A 21,263-nucleotide genomic window follows, 5' to 3' on the forward strand; every position below is an offset into this window, starting at 1 on the left:
TAACAACATGGAGAAACACCCAAAATGGCATGATCAATCCTAATATAACTTGGAAGGATATGAAACTAAGTTTATCAAGCTGTATGAATTCATGCTTAAGACCACGAATTAAGCGTAAAGAATGGCTATCCCCTTCAACAATACAGATAATTAAAAACTTAACAACAAATATCTCCTATAACCAATATACTAAACACCACAGAAGGTACATAACTCACTGCATAAGAACAGATAAAAGATATTTTATTGCCAACTTATCTAGATCCATACAATATAGCTTTGACAACAATAATATTTACAAGACTTTCCAATCTCTTAAGTTACTCACTACCTTTAAATCCAATCCTCTACCAAGATTACACATTGAAAATAATAAAATTATAACGGACCCCAGGGAACAATTAGCGATATGGACAGACCATTACATGAACCTTTACAGAACAAGGTGGCCTAAACCATTATGTGACTATCTTTTCCAACCACCTAATCGGAACCTGAACAGAATAGATATAATCAATGCCATTAAAAGACTAAAAACCCATAAAGCAGCCGGAATCGATGGGATTTTTGCGGAACTTTGGAAGATAGATGCTGATTTAAGTGCTAGTCTACTGCTTCCCCTCTTTAATGAGATATGGAATACTGGCAATTTCCCAGAGGAATGGATGACATCGATAATACTTAATTTCCCTAAAAATAAGAACCCGACTAGCCTGAAGGACTACAGAGGAATTGCACTGATCCCAGTTACCCTAAAAATGTTCACGTATATTATAGCCGCCAGGATTAAACCAATCATCGATGGAAACCTCTCAAACGCCATCACATCATATAGGAAGGGCAGGAACACGACGGAACTAACCATGGCGCTTAAGGTTATTTTGGAGAAAGCTAGAATGCATAAGTCCCCAATATTTGCCCTAATGATTGATCTAAGTCAAGCCTTTGACTCCATCATACAGCATAAGATCTGGCCCTTACTGGAGGACATAGGAATAGATAAACATCTGATTTCGCTTATAAAAATAATATACGATAATCATAACGTGATACCACAACATCTGAACTTAAAATCACAACCATTTAAGGCCAACAGAGGACTGAAACAAGGATGCATTTTATCACCTATGCTATTTAATGTAATAATGAACGATATTCTGAATAAATCCTTCAAACAAGAACATGCTCTTAACCCTCGATATCTGAATCAACAATATGATAATAACATACACAACTCTCTAAATTTTCTATGCTATGCCGATGATGTATGCATATTAGCTAACTCTGAGTACAAATTAAGAAACTTGCTGTCATTGTTTGTCAAAAATTGCTTTGGATACGGACTGAAAGTCAACTACTCAAAGACAAAGTTAATTGTATCCAATATCCCTCTATATAACAGCGACCCCTTTAACTTTGAGGATAATGTGGTGGATACGGTCTCGGATTTTAAGTACCTAGGAACCAGAATAATGTCATTAGGCACCACCATTTTGGATACTAAGTCGAGGACCAACAAGGCCAGATCCCGATATCATCAGCTAACTAAATTATGGTCGTCCAACCAGATATCTACGAACCTAAAAATAAGACTCTTTAAATCCCTAAATCTACCCATCTTAAAATACGGGTTGGAAACATGGCAGGACACTAAAAGCAACATCAACACATCCCAGACCTTCATAAACAAGTGCTTAAGAAGAATCACTAAGACTTACTATCCATACAACACACCAAACACAACTCTCTGGAACAGGTGCGACATCCTACCTATCAAAAGACTCATTCCTTTGAGGAGATTAGAATTACTCGGCCACTGCTTAAGACATTCACGAGATAATATGATATTTTCGTCCATGGAGTGGACCCCGAATTATGGAAGGCGAAGAATCCCCAAATACTACTGGCTGGCAAAATGTCTGAAGGACATGGACTTGATCAATCTTACGTTTATAGATTTTCTTGCACTCAGCAAAAACAAGAAACATTTAAAGGAACATCTGCAATACATGCTTAAATATGGTTTAAACTAGAGCAGGAATATTGGACGTATCAGACTATTTCCACTGCCTTATTTCCAATCTCTTATCCCCAGTCTAATGACAACTTATGTTTTGGCGCAATAGGAATTATGATTTTTGACGAAGTCAATGATAATCTTTAAACCGTGAATATTGATAATGATAACGATCTCCAGGCTCAATATAATAATGATAATAGTGAATAACATGGATTCTATAGACATTGCGTTATCTTCCAAGGATATACTTACCAAACATTAAGAAATTTTTTTTCCCATCTCTTAAATCTAACCAGGTGTCAGGTACATTATTATTATTAATATTAGCTACAATACTTAACACTATTTTGCCGGTAACGGAACTAATAGATCCCCTCTTTCTTACTCCTCTCTTCTTTACTATGCTAGCTGACTACATAGTGGTACCGTCCACTATAATAAAACGGGTATACATCATGTATAGGATCTATATACTAGTGAATATACATGGTGCACGCTACAACTCCTGGTGGGTGATGAATTTCTGGTGTGGTAATGAATGAATGAATGAAATCAACTGTAATCCAAAATGATATGCCACTTTTCTTTACTAAACGCCTATTGGGTTTTTTTTACATTTATTATTATTTTATTACATATCATTTCTCTTCTCCCGGAGAATAAATATACAAATTATGTTATTACCAATTTTTATTATTATGGAAAAGCCCGCACTAATAAAAATTTAAAAAATTTATCTCTTCATCGATTATTGAGTTATCCTAAAAAGTATGAGAATTAAGTATATGTTCACATGTATGTAATAAATTTTTTACAGGTTGTTTTACACTTTCTACATACTAGCTGTATTCTGGTTTGCCTATTTATTTTACTTCTTAATTGCAGTTTATATGCTAAATAAACATCCCCCATACATAATGTCTATATTGAGATATAGTTGTGTCGAGTTTAACAAAAGATCAACAAATATAGATGAATTAAGTAAATTTACTTTATAATATTTTCTCTTTAAATATTATTTTTATTTATTACAGTTTTTCATAAATATAAGCATAAAATTTATATAATTTATCCTCTTAAATCTGTCACTTCTTTATAATATTAAATTATTATTTATCTAATATATGTTTATTATTATATTTAATACATATTAACCAAGGCAGATCCTTAAAAATTGATCTAGATATAGATATTTTATATAGGAAAATGTCTATGATAAAGATAAAAGTATCTTATTAAAAATTAAGGATAAAGATATTTGAATAACAAGAGTAATTATAATTCCTTCCACACAATAGATTATAAATCTGATGATAAAATCATAACCCTTCAACTTATTTTTACTCAAATTTAAAAATTATAGTAGTTATTTGAATTAATAGACTTGCTTTTGCTTTTTTTTATTATTTATAATTATAGCTTCAGAAATTAATAAAGCCTTTAGGGTGGATCCTGGTTTGACTTATTTCTAAACAGCCGACTGTTTAGCTGGCTATAAGCTTCATAAACAACTTAAAAGGGAAAAGAAAAAATACAAAAAATAACAATGCCACCAAACATTTAAAACAAATCAAAAAAGGCTTCTTAGTTTAAAATCTGTTTAGCATCTAAATAAAAATAAGTATAAAAAATAAATTGAATTAGGACATGGTCTTCAATCTTTTTCCTTTACCAGCTTGAAATCTATAATTTTTTTATTGAATAAAAGGATGGGAAATTATAGCCAAAGAGATAAAACTTTCTTTTGCAATTAAATTCAAAAAATTAATAATTGGAGTCCTAATTATTTCCCTTAAGAATTGGTGCACAGATGTGTAGGGACAAATTCTGAACTTACGACATGATACTTTGTTTGAAATAGAATAGGAGCTAATTCTCCATCATAACTCCCACCTAGAGGTCTGCATTAAGTGAGTTTTTGTACCAAAAGCCCCCATCCGATGTTTAAAAAATTTAACCTGCCCACCCAGTACGCCCATAGTTTTCAAAAAAATATATACCTGCCTGCCCATTAGTCTAAAATTTTTAACCCACCCGCCCATTATTTATAAAAAAATTTTAACCCAAGCCTGCTTATAAAATTTAATTATGGTCATTCTTTCATTTTTTTAAGCATCTAATAAAAATATTTCAGCATTACACCTCTACAAAAAGTTTATAATTTAGGAATTTAATATAAGTATAAAAATAATCAATGTAAATTATGGACAATTTATTTGATCAAATTGAATATTTATGAAAAAAATATAAATGTAAAATTAATATTATATGTAATTATAATGCAAAAATAATAATGAATCAACATTTTCTGGATTCAAACATGTTCTTTGTTCTAAAAATCTTCCAGCGATGCTAAATCCGCGTTTGGAAGAAGCACTAGTTGCAGGAATTGCCAATATTTTTCTTGCTAATTTTGATAGCTTTGGCAAATCTTTTTCTTGTCGTTTCCACCAAAGTAGGATATCCGTTTGAAGTATATCCTCTTCCTCAAGTGAGATCTTTAAATAAAAGTGAAACCAATAATAATAAATTTAAATTAATTTCTTTTAATTTATATAAATTATTTTTTATTTTTTTAGATATATTTTCTTTATTCATAATAAAATTTTAAATAAAAATTAAATTAAAATATATTTTATTAAATTATGTTATAAAAAATAAAATTTATATATTATATAATAAAATGAAAAGGGCAATTATAAAGATAAACAATTATTACTAAAATAAAATAATACAATGCAGATTGCAAACCCCAAAAAAGGAAATTTTAAGAGAAAAGTTTTATTACATTCCCATAAAAGGAAATTTTTAATAGACAAAAATGTTTATTTATTCTAAGAAAAAAGTTTTATTGTTGTGTTTATTATATAATATAGTTAGGTAAATGTTCTTCACTTAAAAAAACGATTGGTACAATAAAAAAAGAAATATTGTTATAGATCATTTAAACAATTATTTTTTTTAGTTTGTTTTTGAACAAAAATTTTAAATTTCCTTAACCCGCCCGCCCATAGTTTCAAATTTTTTAACCCGCCCACCCGCCTGCCCATTCTCGAAAATTTTTTTACCCGCCCAATGCAGACCTCTACCCCTTCCCCATAGCTTAACTAAAGCCATAGCTATAGAGGATTCAATTTTTATACCTCTACCCCCCTTCCCCCCTCATAGCTTAATTAAAGCCATAGCTATAAAAGATTCAATTTTTATAAAAAAATTATTTCGAAATATTTAATATTTCTTTATTATATAATTTTATTTACATTGCTTACTTATAAAATAAAAAATCAAGTATTGGTATTATTTTTTTGTAATTTATTACAATTACAAATTACTTTTTCACTTTATGTAATTGATAGCAATTATCAATTAAAAAAGTAATTATATTTATTCAAATTACATATTTCTATGACCGTAATAAAATATTTTAGAAATAATCTATGTAACTTTAGACTGTGATTAAAAACAAATATAGGTGTCATAAAAAGATATTATAGAGATAGGAACAACGACGTTATCAAAAAAATGAAAAAGATATAAGATTCTTTTAAAAATAATATTAAAAAATTCAAAAGGTATAAGATATAAAAGGATCTTTTATCTTGATTCGAGTATTAACAGAAGCCCAATTCTATCACCATTCCCTAAAATTAATCCTATCTTTTTATTTGTTTCTAGCATCATTGTTAAATGGTCATATTTAAGTCGATTTTTAAAAATGGCCCGATAAAGATTTTAGTCAAAATAATTCTGTAGATTTTGGGCTGAAAGGTTTTGACTTCTATTTTCCAAATCTAGAGGCCTACATAATATTATTTTAGCTAAAATCTAATCGGGCCGTTTTTAAAAATCGGGTCATATTACAACACCATTTGTTTCTCTCTATATAGATGGTTTTATTTTACTTAATTATAACAGAATTGCAAATTAAAATATATAATACGATTTATTGAAACATCACCTTTAAACTTATAAATTAAATTAAAAAATTTTTCTTTTACATATTTATTTAATTTCACATAAATATTTAAGACTTATTTTCTATTAATAAATCATAAACTTGCTACGACTACGACAAATAACTAATATAGTTCTTTTTAAATTGATCATAATAATATTTGAAACATACGAACTTCTTCAGTATGAACTTGGAAAACTTAGCTCGAAAAACGTTCCAATTTTGAATATTTTTTAAGAGAAGTGTTTTTGGCTCCTACAAATGTTAAAAAGAGATGGGAGGCTTCTAGTTCAACTTCTGAGGGTTTCAAACTATGTTATTTATAACAATAAAAATTTTTTAAAAGGAATCGCCCTACATTTTGAACAAATATATTTAAAATTATTTGTTAGAACTCTTTTCAGTTCCCTAGACATTTTAAAAATGGGTTTTGGTTTCTTGTGAAATCGTGATTACTAAATATGTTTCAGTTCCAGGCTGTACTTTAACACGCAATAATTTAATATTAATTAATATGTTTATATATATCCCCACCCACCCCTCCTTTAAATATATTCAATAGTTACGCGTATCTATTTAGTATGCTTTTTAATGATGTGCCACACTTCCCGCCGACTCTACGAATGCATATTCATTAGCATTTATTCCTCGGACGCTAAAACTTCTAAAATAAGTATTTCCCATTTAATCTTAGGTTATACGTACTATATCATGCTGGGCTTGTCTCTGATATCCGCAGCACCACAGATAGATAGGTGGAAAAAGTAAATATTATTTTTAAAGATTTTTTTTTAAAGTAGGGGGGGGGGATATCATCATTGGGGAGGGGTGTAATCTTCTTATTTTGTCAATTTTTTTGCCAAAAAAATTTAAACCTATATTTTTTTCGAAAATAAATATTTGTAAACATATGATTATCACAATATTGTAAGCAAAAAATTTTTATCGTTTTATTAACCCTTAGCTTACTAGAAAAAAAATATCATTAACCACACGGCTCCAATAGACTCTTTATACAGAATGATAAACCTTTTACTTTTTATTTCTCATTATTAACATATTTAAAATAATCAAAAAAAATTATAAGTTTTTAACAATATGGGCTGAATATAATTGAAATATTTTTGGTTTAGATTTACGCATTCAGTACCTATTTTCAATTCATTAGCATTTATTTTACATCTTTTGCTTTTTTTGCCTAATTTATTCAACCATCTGCATAGATATATATATATCCGATTAATGGCATTCAAAAGAACGATAGAAATGAGTACGCCTGAGCATTGCATTATCTAGCAGTAAATCAGTTTATAGTTGGATATTTACATATGATTGGTATGTCATTTTACAACTTTCTGAAAATGGGTTTGAATATCTTTTTTTAAATTTTGGATATCTAGAATTTGATTTGGTGTGATATACATGATGATTTTCTCACTCTTCCAGAGAAATCTGAACTTTCGAAGGATTGATACCTTTAATGGGTTGAATTGAAATGACATTCAGATTCGTTATCTTCCTGCAGAGAATATTCATAAGATTCTAATTAAATTTATTAGTGGTTGAGCGCATTGGATCTAGTCTATAACTTGAGTTATAAATTATAATTTAATTATACCTATTTCTATAAACGCATAATATTAAGAGGGGGATAATGGGCTACATTGAGCCATGAACTGATAAAAAATTTGAATGGGAAATTTTTAAACTTATATTCTGACAGATATAAATATTCTTAAAGGCATATCCGTAAAATCTAACACCCACGCTTTAGGTGGCAAAAATAAAACAGTTAAATAAGATTATATTCGTTCCGGTTGTTTCGGCCACTAAGCATTTTCCTCCCAGAGTAAGATAGGAAGAAAAATTATCCAACACACTTTTCGCAATTTATATGAAAAATTTATATAAATTAAGTAAACTTCAGAGGTTCTTCTGGGTAAAATACTCTAAAATTTACAATTTAGAGTGGATGCTTTATGTCTATATACACACGTTAGAATGCATTTCCTATCCAATCAATTTAAAAATTAAAAATCGCTCTCAATGAATGATTTAAAATTGAGATATTCTGAATCCCAATGGATTTCATATCCCAATCAATGATGTGTATATACTACTAGATTGGCCATTCATTTATTAAACGCCTTTAAAAATGCCCAATAGGAATTAGCTGTAGCTCCATTTTGTCATTTGTATGTCGATTTAAATAAGATTATGTGCATACATAGATAAATAAATACAGTTAGTCGAAGTGCAAATAAATAAATCGCCAATCCGATATATACATCATTGATCCCAATACGGCATATGTGTGAAATTATTGTTTTAAATACATTTTAAATAATATAATTTTATATAAAAAAAATTTCAGCTAATAAAATTTGCCTGAAAGTTTTTTTTATTAATAATTGGATATGACAAATGAGTCCATCGAACCCTATTGGTAAGCGAAGGTTTAAGTCTACCATTTAACATTTTTTGACAAGTTATTTATTTATCTATCTAATACCAAAAAATTATCGTTTAAAAGACCAATTTTTCGGATGAATTTCAATCATTTGATGGGATTTAACATACTATTCGGCGTTGGTCTATTCGTGTTAGCCAACATTTCTCAATTCAAGTGTCACACTATATTGGCTAATTTAAGAAAAGATAATAAAGGTAAATATTATATGAATGTATATTTTAAAAATTAATTTTTAGTCTTTAGATCAATTAATTCATATTTTTTTTTTTAAATGATCATCCTGTTGTGTTTGGAGTTGTTCTCTATGCCCATTTTGCTGTCATTTTGAAATAATTTTTAAATCAATGTTGTTGAATACTAATTATCTGATAATTACTTCCTTAAGTACCTACCTTTCAACTTTGGCTTTCAGTAATAATCCAGTGTTGAATTTCGAGGTTAGAGTATAATTTGTATAAATACAAAGTAAAATATAATAATACCTTTTAAGGATATCACTTCTAAGGATATGACTTTATTATTACCAAATATACATTATGTAAAAACAAATTCAAAATAAAAAAATTGAATGATCATTATTTATAAAAATTACGAGTTTATATAAAAAAATTAATATGCAAAAAACATTTTATATGCAAAATTACAATAGACCATAGTATTATCCGTACAATCAAGTTCGTTAAGAATAATGGGTTTTTATATTCAAAAAAAAAATTCTTTATGCAAAATTTAAAATAAACAATCATATTCTCCGTACATTCAAGTTCATTAAGGATAACTTTAATATTCATCTCTTATTTAAATATTCAAATCATATCATAAAAAAAACTATTTTTTTAAATAACTTTAACACCTTTGCACTTCGACTTGATTCTACCCCTCATAAACTGCTATTTTGTTTTCCCATCGGTTCTTCCTCTTGTACTGCTAACATTGTGCTAATCGTGGGACACCTACGTAAAATATGATCTCCCCCACAATACCAGCAAGACATTCTTCTTCGAGATCCCCAATCCCGTTCTCTTCTACGATTGTACGACCTGGCTGTGGGTCTATCTACCGTCATATCCCCATACCATCTGTGCTTCCTCTCTGGCGGCGTCTACCCATCTTCTCGATTCGGCTGATCCATCAACCATCCTAATTTCGATCTTCAAAATAAAATTGCCCACTCGCATGTACGACGACATCTATAACGGACTTAAGCTAAAAATATACTATATTTATCATTTATTTATCTCCTATAATTCAACTGCTTCCTAATTCTCAATACTCATAATCATTCTCGTATTACCTATGCCTCTCTCATTCTCTTTTACCTTATGTCAGATGTAATATCAAATTGTTTATACCTTCAGCCGATCTATTCTACTAATTGTGTACTTCATACGTCAACATTATGATTATTATAACTCTCGCAGACTTTAAAAAAAACAAATCAATTATGTCTACCAACATTTTCTACATTATGATTCTCATAATTCTTGTAGACTTGTTAAAAAACAAATCAATTATGTCTATCAGCATTCTCTATATTATGATTCTCATAATTCTCGCAGACTTGTTAAAAAACAAATCAATTATGTCTATCAGCTTTCTCATAATTCTCGCAGACTTGTTAAAAGGAACAAATCAATTATGTCTATCAGCATTCTCAACATTCTGATTCTCATAATTCTCGCAGACTTGTTAAAAAACAAATTAATTATGTCTATCAGCATTCTCAACATTCTGACTCTCATAATTCTCGCAGACTTGTTAAAAAACAAATCAATTATCTCTATCAGCATTCTCAACATCTCAGGAATTTAATCGATTCACAACGCCATTTATTACTAACCTAGACACCTAGGTCTTAATTGTTTAATATGCCTCGAAACTAATCCTATTCTTCCTTCAATTTCTACTTCTACCTTCTTTCTTCCTATATTCTTTTTCACTATACCTTTCCCCCATTTAACTGGGCCATCAAAAAGTAGTAACCAAACTAGGCTTCCGATCTTAAATCTGTCATTAACTATAACTTCTTTCTATTCTTTCTTTCAAAAAATCTAATTCAGTTCTAGTTTTTCTACCTAAAAATATCTCTGCTGGTGAGTATCTTTTGCTTCTCCTGGTATTGTTGTACGCTAATAGTAATACCCACCATTTTCCTTTTTAACCAACTCTTAACTAGAGCTACCATTCTCTCCGCTTGTCCATTACTTCTCGGGTAATGTGGTGGTGCTAATAAATGCTCAATCTTCCATCTATCACAAAATTTGTCAAAATCTCTGAAGAGAAGTAGAGATAAAATGAGAGACATAAAGATAGAGAGGAGAAATTTTGATATATATAAGTCGAAAGATGAAACGTTGGTAGACGTACGAAGGGTTGAATTAGAGGATTTTTTAATGATAGATGCCCGAGAATAAGGATAAAAATTGAGGAAGCTGAAATATGTTTTTATTAGATACAAGAGCAGAAATTAGTTATAAAGGATTTTAATAAATTTTGGCCAGGAAAAGAATTTGTTATAAAAAAAATAAGAGCCAAACAATTAGATGGCAGCGTAGTGAAAATTTTAGGTTATTACAGAACAAGATTACCTGGAATTAATAGAGGTATAACTTTATGGATAACTACTTTGAATATTGAGCCAATTTTAAGTTGGGAAGATATAAAAATATTAGATCCGGTCTTTATTGAAAATATCTTGAGAATGAATGATGAAAATAAGGAAACGATAGATAGTGATTTCGATAAACGTAAGTTGTCTAATATAGTAGATAAACAAGACGTAGTTCTCGATAAACTTAGAAATCGAACTCCAGAGTTTTTAATTGAATATAGAGACAAAGAGAATAAGAGTTCAAGAGATATAAAGTCTTTAGAGGTAACACCCGTTGAAATCAACAGACAGATAATTAAGAAGACAGTAGAACAAGAAGAGATTATCGAAAATAAATACAGCCATGAAATACAATACTTGGAGGTTTTTAAAGAAGAGTTAGGGACACTAAAAGATGTTGAAGTAAATATAAAATTATTAGAAAATTACCAGCCTAAATTTTGTGGAGTAAGGAGATTGCCTTTTTCTTGGTTAAAAGAAGTCAATAAGGAATTAAATAAATGGTTAGAGGAAGTCATAATACGACCGATAGTGCATAGCGAGTGGACGACACCGTTAGTCCCCATTAGAAAAGCAGATAATAGTTTAAGATTATGCATAGATTATAGAGTTTCGTTAAATCCATGGATTAGCACAGTTAGTTATCCATTACCGAGGATAGAACAATTATTAGCAAATCTAGAAGGAGCAACATTTTTTTGGAAGATTGATTTTTCTAACGCTTATTTACAGATTAAAGTGAACGAAAACATGAGTAAGATGTTGACAATTACGACGCATAGAGGATTATTTGCATTTTGTCGCTTACCATTTGGTTTGAAAGTTTCGGCTGCGATATTTCAGAGAACAATTATCTTTATTTCAAGGGTTAAAGGGAATTATGTATTATTTAGATGATGTTTTAATATCAGGTAGAACCGAAGAAGAACATAATGCTAGATTAGTTAAGGTGTTAGATATAATATTAGAGAATGGTTTAAAAGCTAATATGAAGAAAAGCGTTTTCGGAGCAAGAGAAATAAAGTACTTAGGACATATTATAAAGGGAAACGTAATTACTCCGATTGCCAAAAATATAGACAAGATAGTAAACATGAGAGCTCCAATTAATAAGTCTGAATTACAGTCATTTTTAGGGGCTACAAATTATTACCATCGTTTTATTCAAGATTTTGCGGAAATTGCTACACCATTATATAGTCTATTAAAGAAAAAAAAAGGTTCGAGTAAGGAACAGCTCAGGAAGAAAGTTTTAAAAAAATTAAAGATAAAGTTAGTAGAGAAACCTATGTTGATGTGCTTTAATGAGGAATTAGATATTGTTTTAGCAGTGGACGCATCTAATGAAGGTATAGGAGGAGCTTTATCACAAGTAGTTGATGATGTAGAAAGACCGATTTTATTTGTGTCAAGACAGTTTAATAAGGCTGAAAGAAATTATTCAACTATAGAAAGGGAAGCCTTAGCAGTCAGGTTTGGTTTAACCAAATGTAGAGAGTATTTGTTAGGCCGGAGATTTGTGTTATATACAGACCACAAACCGCTGGTAGGGCTTTTTAAAAGAGATAATAACGAGTTGATGATGTCTCCAAGGTTACAGAAATGGCTGATGTTGTTAGGGAATTTTGATTTCGAAATAAGATTCAGAGCGGGTAAACAAAATTGTTTACCAGATATATCATCGAGATTATGGGATAAGGACTTAGAAGACAAGGAAATAGAGCCAATAATAAATAGTTTAGAATATAGTGAAGAAGTGGAACTAAATAGTAATGTGATAAGAGCTTTAAAGAGAGACACAAGAGAAAGGCCGATAACTTTAGAGCTAGTAGACTAGATTTTTCAGCAAGAGAATTAATGAGAATTAGAGCCTATTTGAAGGGAGATAAAGAATGGGAAGATAGAGACCAGGCCTTTAAGAACAGTAGAGGTGAATTGAATATAGAAGACAATTGTTTAATGAGAGGATATCGTTTAGTGATACCAAGTAGGTTAAGGAAAGACATGTTAGCAGCCGTACATACAGGACATCAGGGCATAGAAAGAATGAAGAATAAGGCGAGGGAATACATTTGGTGGCCCAGAATGAATAATGAAATTGAAGAATTATCTAAGATTTGTGAAACATGTAATAAGTGTGCGTGCAAAAGTTAGGGGAGACAAATGACCAGAAACAGATGTACCCTGTGAAAGAATACACGTAGATTTTTTAGAATATGAAAGGAAGAAATATTTTATAATGGTAGATGCAGATTCGAAATGGATAGATTGTCAACAGGTATCTAGTCTGACGACGAAAGTAGCATTGAATAGGGTAAAAGACCGTAAGCAAATATGGATTAATGAAGACCTTAGTATCAGATGGTGGTCCAGCATTTATAGGCAGAGATTTTGACAAATTTTGTGATAGATGGAAGATTGAGCATTTATTAGCACCACCACATTACCCGAGAAGTAATGGACAAGCGGAGAGAATGGTAGCTCTAGTTAAGAGTTGGTTAAAAAAGGAAAAATATGGAGAAGGAAAATGGTGGTTATTACTATTAGCGTACAACAATACCAGGAGAAACAAAGGATACTCACCAGCAGAGATATTTTTAGGTAGAAAAGCTAGAACTGAATTAGATTTTCTGAAAGAAAGAATAGAACAGAAAGAAGTTATAATTAATGACAGATTTAAGATCGGAAGCCTAGTTTTGTTACTACTTTTTGATGGCCCAGTTAAATGGGGGAAAGGTATAGTGAAGAAAGAAGGTAGAAGTAGAAATTGAAGGATGAATAGGATTAGTTTCGAGGCATATTAAACAATTAAGACCTAGGTGTCTAGGTTAGTAATAAATGGCGTTGTGAATCGATTAAATTGCTGAGATGTTGAGAATGCTGATAGACATAATTGATTTGTTTTTTAACAAGTCTGCGAGAATTATGAGAGTCAGAATGTTGAGAATGCTGATAGACATAATTGATTTGTTTTTTAACAAGTCTGCGAGAATTATGAGAATCAGAATATTGAAAATGCTGATAGACATAATTGATTTGTTTTTTTAACAAGTCTGCGAGAGTTATAATAATCATAATGTTGACGTATGAAGTACACAATTAGTAGAATAGATCGGCTGTAGGTATGAACAATTTGATATTACATCTGACATAAGGTAAAAGAGAATGAGAGAGGCATAAGTAATACGAAAATGATTATGAGTATTGAGAATTAGGAAGCAGTTGAATTATAGGAGATAAATAAATGATAAATATAGTATATTTTTAGCTTAAGTCCGTTATAAATGCCGTCGTACGTGCGAGTGGGCAACTTTATTTTGAAGATCGAAATTAGGATGGTTGATGGATCAGCCGAATCGAGAAGATGGGTAGACGCCGCCAGAGAGGAGGCACAGATCAGGTATGGGGATATGACGGTAGATAGACCCACAGGCAGGTCGTACAATCGTAGAAGAGAACGGGATTGGGGATCTCGAAGAAGAATGTCTTGCTGGTATTGTGGGGGAGATCATATTTTACGGAAGTGTCCCACGATTAGCACAAACAATAACATGTTAGCAGTACAGGAGGAAGAACCGATGGGAGGACAAGGTAGCAGTTTATGAGGGGTAGAATCAAGTCGAAGTGCAAAGGTGTTAAAGTTATTTAAAAAAATAGTTTTTTTTATGATATGATTTGAATATTTAAATAAGAGATGAATATTAAAGTTATCCTTAATGAACTTGAATGTATGGAGAATATGATTGTTTATTTTAAATTTTGCATAAAGAATTTTTTTTTTGAATATAAAAACCCATTATTCTTAACGAACTTGAATGTACGGATAATACTATGGTTTATTGTAACTTTGCATATAAAATGTTTTTGCATATTAATTTTTTTTTATATAAACTCGTAATTTTTATAAATGATCATGATTCAATTTTTTTATTTTGAATTTGTTTTTACATAATTTATATTTGGTAATAATAAAGTCATATCCTTAGAAGTGATATCCTTAAAAGGTATTATTATATTTTACTTTGTTTTTATACAAATTATACTCCAACTTCGAAATCCAGTAATAAATTTTCTTAAAACGGTGTATTTGTTAAATTCAATATTATATTTAGGACTATAATAATTTTGAAAAATCAGTCGCGTAACCAAGTGGAGGGGGGGGGGGGAATTTCCATACATCCATATCAAACTTGCTTGTTCTCGTAAATATCATTTTAAGCTAACAAAATATTTCTCCTTCCCCCTCGCCCCCAAAATGTACAAAATATCAGTATAAAGCAGAATTTGAAGTAAAAAATTTTTTAAAATAACGACTATATTTCAAAATATAGAAATATTACATAGACAAAGGCCTATAAAATGTGGACCTAAAGACCAATCTTGTTAAACGGCCCGATAAAGATTTTTGCCAAAATATTATTATGTAAGCCTCGAGATTTGGCAAATAGAGGTCCAAACCTTTCTGCCATCTATAAGCATTTTGGCTAAGATCTTAATCGGGCCGTTTTTGAAAATTAACCCAAATGGGGTCATTTAACTAAACACAACCTAAGACCTCATAAAATTTTTGGTGGAAAACCTCGTTTTATAGTGTTTCTCCCACTATAGAAAAATCCTGGATATGCCTACGTGAAGAATGAACACGGTTTGAGTATATAAAATCGACAGGATGCTCCTTTCTATTCATTTGCTCATCTCGCTTTGGTTAGCGAATTCGGAGAGGTAGAGTCTTCTGTGTAGATTGGATCGCATAGAAGGTTTAAAGATAGCTCGATAAGGGATAGCATCGCCAACCCAGTTCCTGGACTGCTAATCAGTAGATTCTCTTCATTTTTTAATAAGTAAAGCTGCTTCCGGTTACAAATTTTTAATATACACAATTAATAAACCCTTTAAAATGAATGGCACAATTTTTAAACACTTTTGTTAAAATCGGTTCCTGCAAAGTTTAAAATGGATTCTAATTTTCTATTAACTTTGAACTCTCGTTTTTGCCAGACTTATAAGAGACCAAATTTCTTAGTTATTTGTGTTATAGTATGTACAATTTTAAGTGAAGGTAATTTAGAGTTCCCTTAACTTACGCCAGATAATCAACATCATGACTACGACATGGACAATATAGGAGATAGAACGGAGTATCCATTCGATTTTGTAATTAACATATTCAAGTGTTAATTGTTATATAATTTTATTCAAAATTATAATAGTTTATACTGTGAAAAGTTTTGATGAACCAAAGCGCAACCCGCAGAGTATTTAAGCCAAATGGACCACGCCAGAATCTTTAAAAAAATTATATAAAAGGTTTTTTAAAAAAATACATTTTTCGGATTTGCGCCAGAAATTATACTCTATTTTTACTCTTTATACGAAAAAGGTAGATATGATATAATGGGTATTTATACTTACAAGTGTCGACTCCTATAATTTGGTTAGGATTTGATAGGATTCACGCTGACACAATAGAATAAGTGATCATAACAATAAAATATGCATGAATAGAATCAATTGCGTAATTTAGGAAATCAGAGAAAAAACAAATCAGAATCCCACCATCAAGGCCAATGTTAGTTTACCATTATAAATATCAGGGACCCAGAGTGAACCGTAACGAACCGTTAAACCATTATAAACCGTTATAAATATATGAACCGTAACCGAACCGATAGAATTATTTTTTGAAGGAAAAGAACCTTTATAAAAAACGGTTAAACCGGTTCAGTTTTTATATTTTAGAAAGGGAAATTATCGGAATATCCAGAATTATAAACTTGCTCTTATAGTACTGGCGGTTCCCGCAACGCAAGTTTCTGTAGATAGGGCTTTTTCGGAGCTAAAATTTGTGTTATCGTCACAACGAACAAAAAGGAATCCATTTATATTAGAAAATATATTACTTATACGTTCAAATAATGAGTTATTTTGAATCTTATATATATTTTTTATATATAATTCATAGATGCTTATAATAAAAATAAATTAAAAGATGGTGTTGCTTCAATAAAAATAAATTAAAAGATGGTGTTGCTTCAATAAAAAAAAATTCTAACCGTAATGAACCTTTATAATTAGCTGAATCGAACCTAACCTTTATAAATTTCTTCTTAAGAACCGTAACCATTATAATTTTCTACATACTGAACCGTAACCAAACTGAACCGTTATAAATAACGGTTCGGGTCCCTGTTGAATAATGACTTAAAATACTCGTATAAATAAGCAAATTATATATATATATAAATATATTAATTATTATTTTTTTTAGATAAAATAATTAATCGGAACTCATATTTTATACCACGCGGCTTCTTATTCGAATACGTTACTTGCCCTCATTACTTTTGCGAAATTCTGATATACATCTCAACTTGTCTAATTTTGGTAGGAAATTATGGTTACGAAAATTATTCGACTTTCCTGACCTGGTATTTAGCTAGCTTTTTCGTTGTAACCAATCAAATTTGTGCAGCAATTATGCAACATGATTGGTCGATCAAAAAATTTGGCGCGGCTTATCCAACCAATCGTAAAGCAATAATTCCCTTCGTCATTTGATTGAGAAATAATAAACTTTAATAAAATTTTTTTGCTATTGTATATTTATTATTGTTATATTTTTTATAATTATAATAATTAAGGTTAGGGCTGCACCGATATTAGATCGGTGTCAATATTTAAATTTTGAACATATGAAATCAGTCGATATTTTCATAAAACTGATCCGATTTTTAAATAATAGAATCGGTCGATATTTTTATAAAATCGATCCTTTTTAAATAGGTTTCTCTTAAACATTAATTTATATTGTAACTTCGGTTTTCATAGTGTTTTAATAATATATTATAAATATCGTACGCTGGTAAACGGTGTTCTTTTTAATATTTTAGAAGAACCTTGAATCGAGCCTATTTTTCAGGTCTATTCCGAATTCCATACAAGTTGCAAAAGATTTATTTACAAAAGATTTGTTTTAAAAAAATTTGTCATTTTTAGGTAAGAGTTGGTCAAAAAAAATTGGCTTCTTTAGAAAAATGCATAGATTTTTGTTCTCAAACTCTGCTATAGAATGATAGTATACTAATACTTTCCAAGTTTTAATAAATTTTCTATTTTTACCTTAAATATTGTCAAATAATTTCAAATATAAACATCTTTTGTCCATTATTTGGGGATTTTAATAAAGACCTTTTTCAAAATGTAAAAATTATTTATCAATGCAAATATCGGATCGGTCTTATGTCAATTTAAGTTCTCATCGGCATCGTTGAAAAAAAAATAGTTGATCAATGCAACCCTAATTAATAATATATTGTCATAATATTTTAATTTTTACTTTATTTACATTTACCTTTTATTGTAAGAAAAAAATGTGATTTTATTAGTTCTAGTGATTATAATCGTGGATTTTTAGTAATTTTTATTTGTGAATAATATAGATATGATAATTATTATTCTGATATATATCAGTAACGAAGCGTCAAGTTTACTTTAAACCATGTCTGCCCTTGACAGTAACCTGTAAGGTAGAATTCAGGCAATTATGAGGTTGGACCATGTCGCAATCTAGTCTATGACCTAGTGTAACTCTTAGTTGTTCATTAGTTAAGAGATTCCCTAAGTTTTTACTACAAATTTCAAACCACTCCCACTAATTTATCATTATTTTGAAAGTGTTGGATGTCTTAAAGGGAAAAGAGGTGGATAAAATATAGGATTTTGGAATTAAGGGTAAAAAAATATTTTTATTTATTAGGAAAAAATGTATCCGTTAAAATATTATTCTGCCACGTTGGAAGGTCGTAAGCTATCATTTAGTAAGATCATGCTGTAAGCCAATATTCATGTGCCCCCCCCCCACTCAATAATTTTATATCTTAATTGTATATTTGAATAAAGATTCTTAGTTTCAAACATTAAATAAAACTAAGGAAGCAATTCTTTTTTATTAGCGAAACTATAAAATATTAATCCATTAGTAACAGAATTCGTCTTTGTTTTTGAGTAAAATAATCAAATTCTGAATTATAAAAATTATTGTTTTAGGTTTTAATTTTTTAACAATTTTTCAATCTAATTCAATGATAGATTCGATTTACGATTTTGATTCATCCTGTGTCTACAAAAGTTTCTATGCCTTAAAAATGAAAATTCATGATCTGCACCTACCGTTATTGGGGCCAATTAGGATGAATTTGCATAATTTGGAAACTTTTCATCAATTCGTTTTATATTAAAAATTCCAGGATTTTATTGATATTGTAATTCGTTTAGTAGTCATGTGTAAATTAAAAGGTTGAGAATAGATTTCATTCAAATTACCAATAGATATTGGGAAATATTTGAAATTCGCTACCCAGTTCTTAAATTTTTTGTAACTATCGATAAAAAAAAATTAAGAGTGCATTAATTTTTATCATAAAATTTCTTGGTATAAAGGACATTTTTTTAAAAATTTAATATGAAAATATAGAAAAGTAAGATTTTCATCGGATTATAAATTCTTTGAATAAATTACATATTTTCTAAGCATAAAAATATTTTTATATGGTCTTTTTGGTTGGGAATTTTGATGGCAGTTCAAATTTTTTACCAGGCCCAAATCACCTCTAATAAAAAAAACTCTTGACTGATTTCAAAACAGTATTTAACACTTTTTTATATTTTCTTTGTAGAGTTTTAAAAAAAAGTAATGGCAGTGTCAATTTCATACTATTTCCAAAGATCTTAAAACTTTTTTATTATATCAAAACTGTGCTTAGAATATAGCACCTGGCATTTTATATTTTCCTTGTTTAAAAAAAATATTAGTAGTGTTAATTTCTTAGCTGATAATAAATATAACATAGTGCAATATCAAACAAACCAAAATTTGATACGATAGAGATAACAAATGTTCATTTTTCTTATTGAAACGAATCAAAAATCGAATTACTCATCGTTTTTACAACTAAAATAGAAAACATTTATTTTTAAAAAATATCTTTTTATGAAAACACAAAATGATGAAATATATAAGGTAAAATAAAAATTTCTAGTATTTTGAGCAATCTTAAGGAAGAAAATATGAACCCATTTAATGGATAAATGAATACCAATGTTGATTTTTTTTTTTGAATTCACATCAAATTTGCAATTTAATGCCAGGCCTAGTCTAGTGAACTGTAATTCGGTAAAAAAAAACTAACAGATACTTATTGAATGTATTTCTTCCTTGCGGTAATTAGATTTTACTGGTGTCAAGCATTTCTAAACATTAACCTTTATCTTTGTTGCATAGTCCTAAGTTAACCGCTAATGTATCCATGGATGATATTAGGCCTTAACCTCAACAGTGTAGTTCGATAAAATTAATTTTACCGAATGTAGTGTAATGGATATGGTATCTAATATCTGCATCGGGCCTAATTTTCAAGCCCAAACGAAATTTTTCCCAAAAAGCCTAACACGAAATAAAAAAAAACACTTGTCCGCCTGGCCCCAATTTATTTCAATAGATAAATTAATATTTTTTTAATTATAAAAAAATTCTTCCATAAATAAAATATATTGTCGCCTTTTTTCTAGAGAGATTATTAAATATAAAAATTTATTTCACAAAATTCAGTGATATATTTAGAAATTCAAGTTTTTTAAAATATTAGGCCCGAATCCAAAACTATTTTTTAATATTAGGCCAGGCAAGAAGCAAGTTTGGACTGGGATTAGCAGATTTCTAATGGTCAAAGAAAAATAGTACCTCTATATAAATACTAACCTTTATATTTGCTGCATATCCCTATTGCTAATGCGGTCCATCATCAAGCCTAAACAATATAGATACATATTGGCTGCTTAGCAAGCTTTAGTATATTAGATTTGCTAGATTCTCGAAAATATAAAAATTTATATATTTTCTTATAAATATTATATATTGCTATATGCCTCACTAAACTACAAATTTAATAGGGATTCCAAAAATATAAAGTTAGTTATAAACGATACTACAAAAAATAAACGCGTTACATTTTACGTTTGAAAAAAGGTACGTATTAGATTACCTTATAAAAAATAGTAACGACTTTACTTTACAGCACTAGTATTTATCAATTAAGCATGCTCAGTTTGCTTATGATTGCTCAAAATACTACTAGTTTTTATCAGCAAAATGATTCTATTTTTACAATTTTTAAAACCTATTTTACATTTCCTATATTTTGGGGCA

The 21,263-nt window shown here is 29.6% G+C and overlaps 1 protein-coding gene across 3 annotated transcripts; it reads left to right on the plus strand.

Moving 5' to 3' along the window:
• The first annotated feature begins 2,536 nt into the window (after nt 1–2,536).
• Nucleotides 2,537–18,793, plus strand: LOC135923573 (polyprenol reductase-like). 3 transcript variants are annotated; one of them, XM_065458399.1, is made up of 5 exons: nt 2,679–2,788; nt 2,838–3,001; nt 6,538–6,739; nt 8,509–8,642; nt 17,328–18,793. In XM_065458399.1, exons 2-5 carry the CDS (start codon nt 2,911–2,913, stop codon nt 17,615–17,617), a joined length of 717 nt encoding a protein of 238 aa, XP_065314471.1. In that variant the 5' UTR covers nt 2,679–2,788; nt 2,838–2,910; the 3' UTR covers nt 17,618–18,793. The 3 variants fall into 3 exon arrangements, with proteins under 3 accessions (XP_065314472.1, XP_065314471.1, XP_065314473.1); XM_065458401.1 differs by having other exon boundaries at nt 6,670–6,739; XM_065458400.1 differs by lacking the exons at nt 2,679–2,788; nt 2,838–3,001 and adding an exon at nt 2,537–2,624.
• The last annotated feature ends 2,470 nt before the right edge of the window (nt 18,794–21,263 follow it).

The sequence above is a fragment of the Gordionus sp. m RMFG-2023 genome, chromosome 2 (assembly GCF_954871325.1).
Source record: "Gordionus sp. m RMFG-2023 chromosome 2, tfGorSpeb1-WG-v2, whole genome shotgun sequence".
In the NCBI taxonomy this organism is placed as follows: Eukaryota; Metazoa; Nematomorpha; class Gordioida; order Chordodea; family Parachordodidae; genus Gordionus; species Gordionus sp. m RMFG-2023.